General features: G+C 51.6%; 1 protein-coding gene across 1 annotated transcript in view; it reads left to right on the top strand.

Annotated features, from left to right (window-relative positions):
- The first annotated feature begins 2,922 nt into the window (after nt 1–2,922).
- LOC122688479 (liprin-alpha-1-like) overlaps nt 2,923–17,200 on the top strand; it is a 363,309-nt gene continuing 349,031 nt past the window's right edge. The window contains exons 1-5 of the mRNA XM_043894495.1: nt 2,923–2,976; nt 10,402–10,500; nt 10,972–11,136; nt 11,790–11,864; nt 13,211–13,252. Coding sequence (XP_043750430.1) covers nt 11,026–11,136; nt 11,790–11,864; nt 13,211–13,252 — 228 coding nt within the window. The 5' untranslated portion in view covers nt 2,923–2,976; nt 10,402–10,500; nt 10,972–11,025. The remainder of the gene's footprint in view (nt 2,977–10,401; nt 10,501–10,971; nt 11,137–11,789; nt 11,865–13,210; nt 13,253–17,200) is intronic.

The raw sequence follows: 17,200 nt of genomic DNA on the forward strand, positions 1-17,200 counted from the left end.
TGTGCCTACATCTGAGCGGTCAAGCCGTCTCGAAACTACACTGGCCATGGGCAATGCCTGTCCTTGGAACTTGACATGTTTCGTCTCTTCCTTACTGAACGTTGATTTCCAAGAGGGTTTTTGGGCCACAAGGATGTTGGGTTTTTCTCTAGCTTTGTCTCGTGAGGAATGCTTTTCTGGTCGTTGGTGTGGTTTGCTTTCCCAGCTCTCTTTCTTGGCTTATTTTGTGAAGTTGTTTCTGCCAGAGGAAGAGCTCAGAATTTGCCTTCTGGCTGAGATGTGACACTTCACTTGAACCCAGCAGAGGGGGGAGTGTTGGGTCTGGAAGAAATGGGTTCATAACTTCGTGTATAGGACGCGTGGAGGCTGAGCCTGGCCGACTGGCTGTGACCACAGGTGACCCTCTTGCCCCCCACCTCCCCCAGGAAGCGTGGGCCCAGAGGAACTCAGCTTAAAAATAGCTTGCCCAGCCACCCACAAGAGGGGCCCTGCTTGTCAAATTAGGATCTGACACCTTGATCCAGAAGTCAGTATCACACACGAGGGTCCAGGAGCGGTGTCATGCCAGAGACCCCTGGGGCAGCAGACAGGATGGAAATGGTGGGGAAAGGTCCCGGAGGCAGGCGGCCCAGGCCTGCTTTCTGCAGGAGCGCCTCATCTGCCCACCCCCAACTCTTCTGTCCCTCCAATGGCATTGGGGTCAGCGGCCAGGGTTCCCAGGAAACAGACAAGAGCAGCTTGTGGGCCAACATGTTTCCTTGTAACTGAAACCCATCAGCATTTTTCAAGTCCAACCTCAAAGCCAGAGCATAATTTATGCCCACTGGTCATTGCCAAGAAGGCCACACTGAAAATCCCGTCTGAGTACTGGGGTTGACCGAGGCCCACACTGCCCTGATGTTGAACTTGACTCCGGCTTTGGCAGAATTATGAAGGCCGCAGACACGTGAACCCTACAAGGTCAGTTTGCTTTTGAGCTGCCTTTCAGGGCTCGCCACCGCACCCCAGGGCTGGCGGGCTGTAGTTTCTCCTCGTTCCTCCCCGGAGCTGGTGTGGGCCACGGCGGCATCTGTTTCCCATCTTTGTGGATGTTGTTTTCTGAAAAGCAAGCGAGGAGCTGCCTGCTGGAGGATGGGAGCCGCCTCCACACCAGAACCCAGGAGGCTCGGTCAGGCGGTGAGGGCACCTGAGCTCCCAGGGAGGCTCATACCCCGCCCAGCCCCTCTGAGCCCACGTGTGTGTGTCCAGACCCAGCCCGGCCACGTCCTGGGGGCTGAGCAGCCTCAGTCTTTCCATCTGTAGAATGGAGGGGCTTTCATCTGCCGGGGGTGGGCAGGGAGGCCATGGACACGGGGCGGGGGGAGGGGCATGTTTCTTGCAGTTTCCAGCTGAGGCCTTGTGGGCGTGAGCTGGTGTCGCAGACAGTTCCCAGACTTGGCTAAGTGTGGTGATGAGGGTGGAGTTGGGGGTAGGGGTCCCTCCTCATAGCCTGGACATTGGGGTGGGGTTTCTCGACTTTGAGGCACCTCAAGTCTAATTTCAACAGCTCCGTATGTAAGGATAATGCAGCCACAGATGTTCTCAGGGACTTGTCAGCCTGGACGCAAACCCCCATCCCCACCTCACCCTGTGTGGGCATCCTGCCCCTGCTTGTGGTACATGGGTCAGATCCCTTTACCGAGGGAAGGAACTGAGGCTCTGAGAGGTGGGGCAAGGAGATCAAGGCCCCTGGGCCCGACAGGGGCAGAGCCAGCACTTGAATCTGGGTGCTGGGCCCTCATGTCCGACTCTTTGCCCTGAACCGTGAGAACTGGACTGTAGAGAGGGCTGAGTGCCAAAGAATTGATGCTTTTGAGCTGTGGTGTTGGAGAAGACTCTTGAGAGTCCCTTGGACTGCAAGGACATCAAACCAGTCAATCCTAAAGGAAATCAACCCTGAATATTCACTGGAAGGACTGATGCTGTAGCTGAAGCTCCCGTACTTTATCCAACTGATGTGAAGAGCATTGGAAAAGACCCTGATGCTGGGAAAGATTGAAGGCAGAAGGAAATGGGGGCGCCAGAGGATGAGATGGTTCGATGGCATCACTGAGTCCATGGACATAAGTTTTGAGTAAGCTCTGGGAGATGGTGAAGGACAGGGAAGCCTGGCGTGTTGCAGTCCATGGGGTCTCAAAGAGCTGGACATGACTTAGTGACTGAACAACAACAAAATGTCTTCAGCCCCCATCTCACTCCTACCCAAAGGCTCAGTGTCTATGCCATGAGCCTCTCCCACATTGAGGTGTCAGGGGCCATTGTGTAGTCCGAAAGCTATTCATATCTCTCTTCCAAATTCCACCATCACACATTCATTTCTTTGGCCAGAAAGTTTTCATGTCTCTTGAGTCTTAAGTGCTGAGGCTTTTATACACCCCACCTGTCTTCCTTTGGGCCTCACTAGGTTTTGTGGAAGCGTACTTGTTATAAACTGGAGAAGGAAATGGCAAAGGTATGAAGTGAATTCTGGACATGTTTAAAGAGTCTTGTCTTGAAAGTTCCCCAAGGAAATGGCAACCCACTTCAGTGTTCTTGCCTGGAGAATCCCAGGGATGGGGTCACACAGAGTCGGACTCGACTGAAGTGACTTAGCTTTAGCAGCAGCAGCATCTCTACTCAGAGTCAGCAATTTGACCTTCTTGTACTTCTTTTCCTTGTTGGTTTTAGTATCAAGGTTATGCTAGTCTTATGAGACAAGGAGGAGAGTGTTCCTGGTTTACCCCAAGAGTTCCTGTGAGATTGCTGTTTACTTCCCTGGCTTTTTGGAAGAATTGATTGGCAAAACAATTAGGTTTCATTGTGGGGAGGCTTTTCACTTCAGATTTAATTTTTTTCATGCAAATAAAAATTTCTGATTTTGTATGTCTTCTTGGGTCTATTTAGGTAAAGCATTTCCCGCTGCTAAGAATTTAGTGAGGCCAGCAGACTCTGCAATTGGTAAGTGACCTAAATAGTAAGTTCATAATATCTTTGTTGTCTGCAAGATGGGTTGTCTACCCTTTTAAAAATCCTTGATATTGGTGATTTGTGCCCTGCCTCTTTTTCTTAATCAGTTTCTCTAGGGGTTTATCATTTTTATCAATCCTTTCAAAGAGCCAACTTTTGGCAGTGTTTTTTAAAAAAATTTGTATGTGCTTACTGTTTCCTTATTTTCTGCTCCTTTTTCTTCCATCTGCCTTGTGTGTCGTTTGCTATGCTTCTTTTCTGGTTTCTTGGGATAGGGGCTTAATTGATTTTTAGCCTTCCTTCTTTTCCAGGATATGTGTTTAAGGCTTTAAGTTACCCTGTAAACATAGTTCGCTGGGTCCCACAAGTTTGAATAAGCCAGACTTTCATTATCTTTTATGGAAAAGTATTTCTAGTTTTCGTTGTGTTTTTTAAAATTATTATTCATGAAGTTCTTCAAGAAGTATGTCATTTAACTTCCCAATGTTTGGGAAGGTTTTTCTAGTGACCCTTTTTTGATTCCTAGCTTAATTCCATGAAGAGCCCTGTCTTAGGCTTTTTGGGCTACTGTTACCAATACTGTAGACTAGCTGCTAGACAAGAGAAAGTTGTTTCTTAGAGTACTGGAGGCTGGGCAGTCCCAAGATCACCAGCAGGTGCCACGTCTGGTGAGGCCTGTTTCCTGGTTCCTAGACTGCCTGCTGCTTCTCCCTGTTCTCGCATCACGGGAGCCCATTCCCTCCTGACCTGACCCCTCCCAGAGTCCCTGCCTCCGAGTATCATCTCCACGGGCGGGGTGAAGTTTGAGGGCACATAGACCGTCAGCCCATTGCAATCCCTAAGCATACCCTGCATTATTTCAGTCCTTTGAAATAATTCGAGCTTTCCTAGTGGCCCAATATATATTCCTTTTGTTATATGTTCCTTGGGTCCCTGAAAATCATGCGTATCAGGGGGAATGCAGTGTTCCGTGCGTATCACTTAGATCAGGTTTGTCAATCATATAATTCAGATTTCGGTAGCCACGTTGAGTAAAGCAGAAGTAGGTGAAATCATCTGTAATACGTTTTATTTTAACACACCCAAAGCAGTACCCTTTCTGTGTGAGATCAGCATGATGGAACCCAATGAATCAGTTTCTGTTCTCTTCTTCACGCTGCGTCTTTAAACTCCAGTGCGTGTCTCACGTGTGCAGCACGCCTCAGCGCAGCGCCGGCCGCACTTCAGGTCCTTCATGGCTGCAGGTGACCACGCACCAGGGAGCCCAGTTCCATGAGAGATGTGTCTTTAACGTTTGCCATTGCGATTGTGAACCTGGTACTCCTTTTCTGTTTCTGTCAGTTTTTATGTATTGATATTTTGAGGTTATGTTATTAGGTACATTCAAATTTAGAATCCTCATCTTTTTGGTAGACGGAACTTGTATCAGTATGAGATGCTTCCTTTTATCGCTAGGAATGCTTCTTACTCTAGGCACTGTTTGACAGTGATATTGCCACATCAGTTTTCTGTCCTTGTTTGCCTGCCTATCTTTCCGTATCACCTGTCTGTGGTCTTCCATCTTCACATGCACCCCTGTGAATAGTGTAGAGTTTTGATGTTAATCAGTTTGACACTTTTTATCTTTCCGTGAGAACCTTTGCTCTGTTTACAGCTTGATGTTCCCATAGTGTAGAGTTTTGACGTTAATCAGTTTGACACTTTTTATCTTTCCGTGAGAACCTTTGCTCTGTTTACAGTTTGATGTTCCCGTGTGCAGACAGCGTGTTGCTGTTTGTTTTCTGTCTGTCCCGCCTCTTCTGTGTCCTTGTCTCGGGCCTTCTGTTAGAAGGATGAGGTGCTTTTCTAGTTCTTCCTCCTCTGCCAGGTGGTTGGGTGAGCGTGCGCAGATACGGCGTGTGGTTTACATTTAAGTCTAATTTAGTGCTGTTACTGCCTCCCTGACATGGCTGTTTCCTCCTTGTCACTGTTATCCTTTAAAACTGTAGATATATTTTTGGTGTTGTCATGATTGTAGAGTTAATGTGTACTGTCACAGTTACCTCATGGTTGGTCTTTACTTGTTTTTTATATTTCAGTCAGAGACTACTTTTCTTTTTCCCAAAGCACGGCCTTAATATCTTTTTAGTTGATGTCTGTGGGTGATGAGTTGTCTCATTTCCATTTGCCCTAAAAGTCTTTATTTTCTTTCCCTTTGGAAGCGTGTTTTTGTTGGGTGTAGAACTCCAGGTTGGTGGTGTTTGTTTTCAGCATTTTACAGGCGCCCGTCAATGATCTCCTGACTTCGTTGTTCTTGAAAAGTCAGCTCTCGGCGTTGCTGTGCCATTAAAAGCCACACCTTTTTTCCTCTGAGCGCTGGAACATTTTCTTCTCGCCTCAGGCACCCGCAGAGCTGCTGAAACCAATGTGTGGTTTTCACTTTTGAGTCAATAGTCTGATTCTTGAGCCAACTCTTGCCCCCGTCCGTGCCAGTCAGTTCCGTCACTCAGCGTCTGACCCGTTGCGACCCCATGGACTGCAGCACGCCAGGCTTCTCTGTCCATCACCAGCCCCCGGAGCCTGCTCAAGCTCATGTCCATCGAGTCGGTGATGCCATCCAACTGCCTGGTCTTCTGTTGTCCCCTTCTCCTCCCACCTTAAGTCTATTCCAGCATCAGGTTCTTTTCCAGTGAGTCAGTTTTTCGCATCAGGTGGCCAAAGTATTGGAGCTTCAGCATCAGTCTTTCCAGTGAATATTGAGGACTGATTTGCTTTAGGATGGACTGGTTGGATCTCCTTGCAGTCCACGGGGCTCTCAAGAGTCTTCTCCAACATCACAGTCCAGAAGCATTGATTCTTCGGCATTCAGCTGTCTTCATGGGCCAATTCTCACATCCATGCATGACTACTGGAAAAAACATAGCTTTGACTAAATGAACCTTTGTCGGCAAAGTAATGTCTCTGTTTTTTAACATGCTGCCTAGGTTCGTCATAGCTTTCCTTCCAAGGAGCAAGTGTCCTTTAATTTCACCATCTGCAGTAAGTTTGGAGCCCAAGAAAATAAAGTCTGTCACTGTTTCCATTGTTTCCCCATTTATTTGCCATGAAGCGATGGAGCCGGATGCCATGATCTTCATTTTTTGAATGCTGAGTTTTATGCCAGCTTTTTCACTCTCCTCTTCCACTTTCATCAAGAGGCTCTTTAGTTCCAACCCCTGGAGGCATTTCTTATTCCCCTTTCTGTCTTTTCGCCCTCATAAGGGGACCCATTTATAGCTTTTAACAACATAGTTTCACAACGGGCTCTTTCTATACTTTTTTCCCTTTTATATATATATTTTTAACTGATCCATCCTTCAGTTCACTGATCCTCTCTTCAGCTACGTCCAGTTTGATGTTAAGCCCAGAGACTGAGTTCTTAAATTCAGTCCCTGTTATTTTAACGTTGTAGCATTGGTTTTGATTCTCAGAAATTTCTCCTTTGGTCAAGTATATTTTTTGAACTGGTGACGTTTGCATCTGATACCTCTAGCATACCTCTGATATTCTGATAGACATCTGCTACCTCTGGATGTGTTTCAGTTCTTTTTCTCTTGGTCCTGTTTGTTGTTACACCCTTTTTTGCTTTGTTGGTTGCATGTTGGACACTATGTTTGGAAAACCCTAGAGGTCCTGAGTGATGCTGTCTTCTCCAGACTTTCCTCTGACGTAGACCTCTAGTGGGGACAGAGCTCTCTGTTCACTCAGGGCCTGAGTGACTTGAGGCTGGGGGGTCCTTGTAAGCTGAGTCTCAGCAGCCTTCACCCACCTTCCCCGCCTCCCCCCACCCGACCCCAGGGAGGAGCCCTCCAGCGTCTCCGTCTGGAAGCCTGGGGGCCCTCCCAGGGCCCCTCCTTCTCGGCAGGTCCTGAATCCCACCGTCCGCCTCCTGAAGACCACGAGGTGATTGATACTCAGCGCTCAGCCAGTTTGGGCAGAGTGTTGGGTACGTTTTCTGTGCCCAACTTTTCTTGGGGAGATTGGTCTCTACCATCCGGACTGACTTGTCAGGCCTGTGCTCATATGTTTGTCTTCCCAGCCCGAGGAACCGTCCAGAGCTGTGTTAGCCAGTCCCCTCTGCTGGACTTTCCCCTGCCTTTCGTTCGCAGAGTCAGCTTTGTTCAGATGCCCCGGGGGAAGGAGCGGCCCTCTCAGTCTCCAGCTCCCTCACTGGGCTTCCCTGGTGCTTGAAATCTTGGATTGTGGCTGCCTGAGGACCTCTTTTAAAATGTATTTAGCTTTTCTAGCTCTGGGTAGGCTGACCTACAAGCTGCTTGCGTCTGTAACTGGAAGTGGGGAAGCCCTGGGTGTCTTCTCTCATCTGAGGCCACATGTAAGCATCACAGTAATTATACTGATCATCTTTATTTGATCCCGGGAAAACAAGAGGCAGGGGTCCTTGCTTAGTACCCACGGTTGTGTTTCGGATCAGAATCCCCAGCTTGCCCATGCTCTTTCAGTGCCACTTGAATTTGGGAAGAAGGTGGAGCAAGCGGCCCACGCAGCCTGGGGACGGAGGAGCCGGTGTGCCCGCTTCCCCTGCGCCTGCCAGCCCAGGGCAGGCCTTGCGATGACAGGATGCTGGTGGTGGACGAGAAGCTGAGGAGGGCGGGGCTGCGTGACCTGTGTTCTGTGATGGGGTCACATGTGGGTTTTCTTTTTCAGTTTGAAAAGTGACTGCTTTTACCACCTTTAGTATTTTTTGGACCAAGGCAGATATATAAATAGGTAAATAAATGCTCTTTCGTCGATTAAAAAAAAAAAAGAAAAGTGACTGCTTTTAATCTTCCCTCCAGTTTCACTTTAGGTTGAAAATGAAGATTTTATTCTTCAAGTTGAGCACAGTGATTTTACAGTCTTTTTGAAAGCCACAGTTGAGGTTTTCAAAAGACGTCTCAGAGAACTCCAGTAGATAAAGCGAAGAAAAGAGAACGTGTTCAGGGTGCACTGAGGGCGGGACCCCAATCTGTACTCTGTCTCCCCAGAGTCTGTCATTGCTGAGACGGGTGGACATAGGACCCCAAGCACCCCGGGGACTGAGTCCTCAAGTGAACGCCGAGGTCTGGGCTGAGCCAGGAGCAGTGTGGGCTATGCCCTGGTGCGTGGAGAGCCGCGAGGCTGGGAGTGGGGCCAGGAGAGGGGGTGGGAGACTCTGGCGAGGAGGGAGGGCAGGGCAGCCCCTGGCGGGATCTGGGAGGCGCTGGCTGTCACGGCTGGAGGCAGGGCCACCTCTGAACCTCCACCATGCAGCCCCCATGGGGCCAAGTCTTCTGGCGGCCCAGGGTCGAAGTTAAGAGGGCGAGCTCGCAGCAGGTTGAATGAACCCCTGTCCCCACTGTGGGTTCACTGTAAGCACCTGGAGTGAGGTTGATCAAGCCCTTGCTGAGCTCGAGTGAGGGAGCCAGTCAGGGAGGACCAAGCTCAGGGTGAGAGTGAGGGGCAGCCAGCGTGGTGAGTCCTCCTCAGCCGGGTGGGTTCTGGGCACACCCTAGAGTTCAGGGGTGCCCTTTCAGTAGCCTCACTGCAGGCTTGTTTCAGGGGTGGAGGAAGCAGAAGCCCACTTAGAAGACGTGCTCATCCCTAGCGGTGGTGGTTTCTAAAGCAGTTTATACTGTTTAGTTTGACTGTGACCCAGTGACCTTGCAGGGTCACGTTTGACGGTGGGCCTGAGCTGTGGGCACGGCCTTCCTTCTCCCGCACCCAACACACACCTGCCATCTTTTTGGCAGCCCCTCCCCGCTCTCTGCACCCTTGATGGTGGGCCTGAGCCCAGCCCCCCTGTTACCATGGAGCCCCTTGTGACAGAGTGGGTTCCATGTTCTGGGCTCCTGGGAGATGTGCTGGAGGCAGAGCCTTCGTGCCATTTCTTCTTGAGACAGCGGAGCTGGTGGTCACAGTGTGGGAGCAGTGTGTGAGAGCAGTGTGTGAGAGCGGTGTGTGAGAGAGCGGTGTGTGTGAGAGCGGTGTCTGTGAGAGCGGTGTGTGCGTGAGAGCGGTGGTCATAGTGTGAGATAGGTGCTGAGGTATCTGCCTGAGAAACAGCAGGTGCCCCCGAGTGGGGGGCTGCCCCCATCCGCGAGGATGGGTCGCAGAAGGGCCAGCCTATGGGCGCTTTTCCCATGCTGCCACCCCAAGAAAAAGGCCAAGAAAAGAAATAAGTTGGCCTCATCCCAAGTCCTGGAAGCAGAGTGCCCGGAGGTGAGAACAGCCAGGGGCAGGGCCCGTCGGGTTGGCCCTCACCTGGTGAAGCGTTGGGTTTGTGTTTCACTGTGTTCGCATGGTTGTGGGCCCTGCCGGCCAGGGCGTTCTGGCCTCCTGGGCAGGATCGACCCCAGCAGGTTGACCTTGTAAGAGGCTGTGCAGGTGGTGCATGGACGATGGGCGGGGGCCCCACAGGAAGGGAAACAGTGGCTGGAGGAGTCACTGGGGCACGTGGGCTGAGCCATAGAGTCAGTCCTTGGAGCAGAAAGGCTAAGCCCCTTAAGGTCTCTCTTCTTCCAAACAAGGGATCCCCTGGCTGGAGGAGTCTCTGAGGCATGTGGATAGAGCTAGAGAGTCGGTCCTTGAAGCAGAAAGGCTAAGTCCCTTAACGTGTCCCATCTTACAAAGCACAGACCAGTGCGTCCAGTGTTCTCGTGACGGGTACCTAGTGCTCATGTGTATAACATACACCCTTATAGCTTCACATGTCTACTGCATGCCTCTTAAAAAGTGTTGGGCAGTGCTCTAGGTGCCGAATACTTAGTATGTAGTACGGGATACGTGGCCCAGGATTTTTGTATTTGTGCAAAGAACAATAGAAGAATGAAAGAGTCCGTGTGGTTCGGTTTGAGCAAGTTCACCACGTGGATGGCCCCGCGTACATACATATTGTGATAAAATACATTTAACATGAATTTACCATTTTAAGCAGTTCATGGAATGACTGGGTGACTTCAGTGGAGTCAGGCTAACAGACGGCCTTGGGGTGCCATCAGCCTCTTTCCCAGAGGAACACTCCAAAGCCTGGTGGCCTTGTAGACCTTACCTCTCTTCTTCACTCTCCCCAGGGGCTCTAGGTCACTTGTCTGTGTGTCGTTTAAGAATCTCTTTATCCACTTTGTTGTTAGGTGTATGTTTAGGAAAGTTTCTCAGACTTCCCTGGGTCTTGAGAAGGCTGGCTTGGATTCCGGGTTCTCCCCTGCCGCGTGCCTGCCAGGTCGAGGTGGAGGCTGCAGGCCAGTCTGAGTTGTAGGGGTCTGTGTGGTCTTGGGGTCAGCGGGCCCCCTCTTCTCCGGAGGGGCAGGGAGATCCTTTGAGTGGATCCTGGAGAGAACGGACAGTGTCAGTCTGCAGAGTCTCGCTCTCTTTAACATTTGTGTTTGCATTTAGTTACTTCCTCATTTACCTGTTTTCTAGGAGTTGGCCACATCTCAACAACTAAAGGCATGCAGGGAGCAGCTTCTTACAAGAGAAGCGGAAATCGCGGAGCTGAAAGCCGAAAGGAACAACACCAGGGTCAGTAGGCGGAGTCTCACGTGTTGACCTGTGCCCCGCGGGGGTCACCGCTGGGCTCCGTGTTGCTGTCTTTAAAGTCTGTCTGGTTTTCAAGTCATTTTTCACATCTTCCCACTGAGCAGACCGAGGTGGATCAGTTTGGGGTTCTCATACCTTGCTTCAAATTTATGATGAGAGCTAATGTAATTTTAGTACATTTGAGGGGAGAGTTCTCTTAGCTTCCATTTTTGTCCATGCTGCAGTTTGTGTGGGATCTTAGTTCCCCGACCAGGGATTAAAACCCATGAGCCCTGCAGAAGTGTGGAGTGTTAACTCCTGGGACACTGGGGAAGTCCACTCTAACTTCAGACTGAACTGGCGGGATTCCGACGTGCCTTAGCATGGTTTTGGCCTTAGCGTGAAGCTGAGAGGCGTTCTCGGCCCTGAATTCAAGTGTGAGGTTGAAGGTGCTCCTTTGGCCCTGCCTTGCAGCTGCTGCTGGAACACCTGGAGATCCTGGTTTCCCAGTATGTGCCGTCCCTCGGGATGACGGCGGGCCCGCAGCAGGCGCAGTCCCCAGCCAGCATGACCAGCGAGGTGGAGCTGCTCAGGGCGCTGAGATTGCTCTTTGAGCACCACAAGGCCCTGGACGAGAAGGTACCAGGCACGCGGCCGTCCTGGATTTGTACATTTGCTGCCTGGTTAGGTGGACGATGCGTGTATTTATGGAACTAGTTGACTTTTGAGCTTCTTGAATTCTTGTAAATACAGGTTTTTCTGTAAGAACTCAGAGTTTTATATGGTTAAAAAGCGTTGCCTGAGTACATACTCAGACATGTCCGAGTCTTTGCGACCCTGTGGACCGTAGCCCACCACGCTCCTCTCTTCATGGGGCTTCCCAGGCAAGAATACTGGAGTGGGTGGCCATCTCCTAGTCCAGGGGATCTTCCCGACCCAGGGATCGAACCTGCCCTCTCACATTGGCAGGCAGATTCTTTACCACTGAGACACCTGGGAAGCGCCCAGTTAAAAAGTATTAGTTGGCATAAATGCCTCAAGGTATTTTTTATTCTGTATATCAATTTGCAATTAAAAACTGGGTAATACAGTTCTTTTAGGATAACAGTTTTTTCCTCTGAAACTGAGAATTTAAAGCTGTTAGTAAGCAGATTTTCTTCACCTTAAGGTCAATGAGAGACATTAAAGGTATTCTGTTACAGTAGCCATGGAATCAGGTGAGGGTAGAATAAGAAGTGCACTAACGTATGTACACACATCAACACACAGTGATTCGGCCCCTTTTATTTCAGTTGAGAGAGCAACTGCAACATGCTCTCGAAAGGTGTAGTTCCTTAGAAGAGGAATTAAGGACCGCACACAAACAGGTGAGTTTGGACAGTCCTCGTGTAATTTCAGTCAAGGGTTCGTCATTTGTGTACTTTCATTTTCAAAAAGTATGAAGGCTGTAGTGTTGGACATCAGATGTTATTTATCTTTGAAATGGGGCGCAAGGGCCTGAGGAATAACCCCAGGGAGGGTGGGACCTGGAGCCAGGGAGAGACATGTAGGAGGGCGGCGGGGTGGGCAAGGAGGAGAGGAGGCTTGGTGACATGGGTTCCTCCAGCCCCCGGGAGCTGCCCAGCAGGGCGGGACACAGCGCCTGCTTGCAGAGTGCTGGAGACCAGGCGGGAGGGGGAAAGCAGAGGCCGCTCCCAGGGAGCCTTCAGAGACCCTGAGTTGGCGCTGCAGGGTGCCCTGAGGGGGAGTCTGCTGGCTCCCGTTGTGCCATCTGAAGCAGAGAGTAGCGAGAGGATGTGCTGACCGGGCTGATGGGGGTGAACCCATAGGCAGCCGGTTTGCTGGAGCGGAACCGGGAGGATGGCAGGTGGTCCTGCAGCCCGCGAAGGAGGAGGTCAGGCCCTGGGGAGGGGTCGTGATGAAGACAGGGGGCGTAGGCTGTGACCACGCGGCCAGGCAGCCGGCAGCCAGCACCTCGAGGCTGCCCCTCGGATGCTTTGAAGTCATGTCTGGGAGAGAAGGCAGGACCTGGGTTGAGAGTCGGACAGGGGGGAGACTTGCAGAGAACAGGGTGTGAGGTGTGAGAGCGGGAGGGCGGCACGGGCCCCAGCAGGCACTCTCCCGTGCGTCTCTGATGGCAGAGCCGCCATTGTGGTGCAAGGGGCTATCCCCCAGAACAGCCCGAGTGCCTGTGCCCCGAGACGAGAGCCGCAGGGGGCTGGCCCTCCAGTCCCCTGGCTGCCCTGCTCGCTCCTGTCTGTGCGTGTTCAGACCAGCCTGGAACACGGAGGCCTGGGAACCTGTGAGGTCTGCACTCCTCGGGGAACTAGTACAAGTGATGACCGCTGAGGTGGACCCAGCGGCTGCGGAGCTGAAGGATTTTTTCCTTTTTTTCCTTCAGCCTGCCTGATGGAGGCATGGATGTATGTTTTTAATCTTGGGTTTTTGTCTCTGACTCCATCAGCCCACCCTTGTGAATAACCTCATAGGATTGCCTTCCGTCCACGCTGAGACCTAAGTGTCACCAGGCCATCTAGGAACTGGATTCTCCTCCTGCCCGTTTCTTCAGTACTGCTCGCTTAAGAGATGGCAGTGTCTCATAAGCATGGCCATTTATCCAAAGTCAGGGCTTCCATGTCAAATTGTGCTCGGTTCCTGACAGACGAGAGCTGTCCTGAATGTCGCTGACGAGCCGTGGTCCTCTTGTTCCCAGGTGCAGAGCCAGAGGGAGCAGGACTGGGAGTCCGCGCAGCAGGCCCGGGCGGTGGCCACCGTGGCCCAGGCCTTTGAGAGTGACGAGGATGTGTCTGACAGCGAGGGCGACGGGGTCACCCTCCTCAGCTCGGCCGGTCAGCTGCCGCCCATTGTGCAGGCCGATGCCGACACTCTGCCTGTGATGATTCAGGAGCAGCTGGACGCCATCAACAAGGACATCTGGTGGGTGAGCCCGAACTCAGCTCCCCAGAACCTGGACTTCTCTGAGGAGCTGTCTTCTCCTACGAGATGTCTGAGTGTTCCATAGTGAGAGAACTGACTTCAGGCCTGCTTCGAGGATTCTCAGTTCTGAGATCGCCCTTGATGAGAGAGCTCACTCAAGCATGGCATTCTGTCCACAGCTGGTGTCAGCCATCTGTGGGGGGGGGGGCGTTGTGGGGTTTCCCCCCCAGCTCTGAGCCCCCAGGTGGGTGAGGTGCCGAGGCGGTGTCCTCTGTGGCCCGTGTGCCCTCCAGCCCATAGGGTTCACCCTCCCGGGTCCATCGGAGATTCCCACGTTCTAGTGCAAAGCCACCTGGAACAGAAAAGCAGGGGTTTGGGGGTTGGCAAATTCCCACTCAGATCTGCATTGTCCTTTTTAACTTAATACAGTGTGAAGATTGGCTTGTTGTAAGACAGGGGTCCAAAGCCATGTGTTTGAGTTTTTTTCTCATGTCGTCAGTATATTTAAGATGTTTTCTTTCGACATCGTCTTGGCAGTTGTAACAGTTTACAGAACGGGATAGAACACAAAGGCCCACCTCGTGGTGAGCAGCGGGCCTTGGGTCTGGGTGCAGCCGGGTGTCCGGGGGCCCCGAGGCCTGCCTGGGCCACACCTGCACAGCTACGCCCCTGACCCGGGTCCGTGTCTAGAGTGGCCGCAGGCCAGTGACCCCGCACAAGACCAGGCAGAGCTGCTACTCAGATTGTTCTCGTCACGTCAGCCCAGGCCGAGGTGCCCATGCCTGTGTGCCGAGCACGCGGGGCTCGGGGGGAAGGCAGGGGTGAACGGCACAGCCAGCAAACGCAGGTGGTGCCGCCTGCACTTTTGACGCCGAGACAGACTGCTTCCTGGGCCCTGTTTCAGCTCAGATGACCTCACAAAGATGGGCTTTCCCCGTCCCCGCAGGAAATATGGAACGGTTCCATATTAATATGTTTATTTTTACGACAAGTTGTCAGGTAAAGTGAGTTTTCCTTAGGCAGTAAGTTGACTTGATTTATCAATGGTAAATTCTGTCCATCAGCTTGCTATCACAAGTGAGAAACTTTCAGGACTTATAGGTAGAATGAAGCTGAAGAGGTTAGGACTTGCAAGAATCCTGTATTTTATTTTGAAATCATTTTATAGGCATCATCGAGTATTTACACTGCCATTTAAAATCACCCACTACACATTAGGGGAGAAGAGCAGTAAGCGAGAATTCTAGGTGAATGCGGCACATTGACGAATCCAGAAACTCGCACAAAGCTGGTGGAGAACTTCATCAAGTGATGCGTTGTTACACATACAACCTTAAAAAAAGAAAAATCCCCTCAGCACTTCATCTGATGTGGGGACTTTGGCTTAGAAACTCCAGCTTGTTCGTGAATCACTGTGTTGGTTATAGAGAGTTCCCGATTCCCAGTGGAAAAGACTTGAGGCACTGACGTGCACCTCTGCCCTGAGAGCAGGGAAGGTGAAGGTTGTCAACTTCAGGTATCTCCTCACAGGGAGAGAGTCGCCACCCTGGCCCCGTCAGAATGTTAGCGTAAATAAGTCAAATCAAACGTGAATGACCAGGGGCCAGTTTGTAAGTCTCAGTGCGAAGTTATTCCAAGTTTGAGAATATTCAAAAGAGGGAAAGTCGAACCTTTTAGCCGAGATGAGAAATGAGCAGATGTTCCCAGAATTTGCTCATCGTGACGCAGAATGCCAGCCCAAATTTGTTGTCCAGACACGATCCTGTGCTGACAAAGGCAGCTGACGAGCTTTGCTCTCTTTTAGGTGGATCCGGGAGGAGAAGAAGATTTCGAAGCAGCGGGCCGAGGAGCCTGAGAGCAGGGCGGGCGGGGCGCGCTTAGGCAGCCTTCGGCGTTTTAAGTCCCTGAGCTCCCTCAGCCTGTGTCCTGCCTCCTCACTTGCCGGCTCCTGCCCGCCCAGCAGGGAGCGCTCCCCACCCCGAGGGAGGCGGCACAGCCCAGCGCTCCAGGGAGACCGGCTGGGCGTCCTGACTCTGGTATGTGTCTGCCTCCTCCCTGCCGCATCCCTCCCCGAGCACACTGTTTTTCTTTCTTTGTTTTTTCTGTTTTTCCCCAGAAAAAAATCAGGTACATTTGCTACGCTCAGAGGTCTAAGACTTTTAAAACTGCCTGGTCTTTAATCATTCCATAATGGCACAGGGACGAATCAATCTTGATATTTGGACCACCGGCTTAGCACGCAATCATGAACTCAGCCAGAGCCCGCCTCTGGATCGGTGGGCCTGGCCTGTGCTGGGCACGGCAGTGGCAGGGAAGTTTCTGTGGTCAGGGAGCAGACCGCCTCATGAAAGTAACCATAGGCCGCCCTCATGGCGAGTGAAAACTGGGCAGCACATGTTCCATCAGGGACACCTGGCTGCAGGGTGCAACGTATGCGGTGGCAACAGAACCAAGAATCTAATCTGGTCCGCTTGCTGATGGGCCTGGCCGCATGCTCAGGCCAGTTGTGCGCATGAAACCAGTTAAAGGCCCGGTGCCCCAGGGCCCCAGGGAAGAAGGCGGGCTGCCTCACTCTTCAGAGTCTCAGAACGGGCTGACGCCCTAAGGCTTCTGGTGACAGAGTGTGCTGCTCTAAAGCACATGTGCCGGCTTTCTTGCGTGTGTAGCCTAGGTTTCTGAGTGCACTGCTGTTTACCCCATGAATCACGTGTACAACACTCGGCCTTGAAACTGCACTTGTATTATCCCTTTTTTCTGTTATCACCCATTTCCTGTGAGTTGTGTTGTTAGCATAGAATTAAATTAACTGTGGGTCATTTTCGATGCCTGTGAAGTGGTAACTGGTCCATTTTGTGGTCTTTTGACACACTGCTTTTCTAACTTGTATCATTGCCAAAGAAGTTGATATGTAAAATTCTTGGACGATTTCTCTGTGGTTTCGTGCTTGATTTCTTTCCAAGTATTTGTAAAAGAACAGTTCTGAATATCTTCTCCTTGTGGAGTTTTTTGACGGTGTGTCTGCCGTCATCATTGGCTTTGATTTCCTGACTCATCCTGTTGCCTGTTTAGCCGTCATCAATCCAGACTCCAGCCTCCCATCCCCCCCACCGGAGGCTGTAGTTCACACATCCATCTCCCCTCCAGCATCACACCACTTGCTCTGGTCATATCAGTGCTGTGTCCCGTTCGTCTGGTTTGTGCTTTGTCTTCGTGTCTCATTAAATGGTGATTTTCCCGCATAGCAGTAAGTTAGAGATAGTGTATCACTATGCAGTTACAGGCATAATGTAGATGGATGATACACTATATGGACAGCAGATGCCTCTCCCAAGCAGCCTTCAGAGACCCCCAGTGGGCGCTGCAGGGTGCCCTGGAGGAGGATTCTGCTGGCTCCCTTTGTGCCATTTGAAGGCGAGAGAACCCAGAGGCTGTGCTGACTGGGCTGATAGGGGTGAACCCATAGGCAGCTGGTTCGCTGGAGCGGAGCAGGGATGATGGGAGGTGGTCCTGCAGCCAGCGAAGGGGGTGGCCAAGCCCTGGGGAGGGGTCGCGAGGAAGACAGGGGCGAGGGCTCTGACCACGGGGACCAGGTAGCCGGCAGTCAGCACCTCGAGGCTGCCCCTCGGTTGCTTTGAGGTCATCTCTGGGAAAGAAGGCAGGACCTGGGTTGAGAGTCGGACAAGGGGGAACTTTGCCGAGAGAGGGGTGTGAGGTGTGAGAGTGGGAGGGCGGCACGGGCCCAGCAGGCACTCTCCCGTGCATCTCT

This window comes from Cervus elaphus, chromosome 33 (genome assembly GCF_910594005.1).
Source record: "Cervus elaphus chromosome 33, mCerEla1.1, whole genome shotgun sequence".
Taxonomy (NCBI): domain Eukaryota; kingdom Metazoa; phylum Chordata; class Mammalia; order Artiodactyla; family Cervidae; genus Cervus; species Cervus elaphus.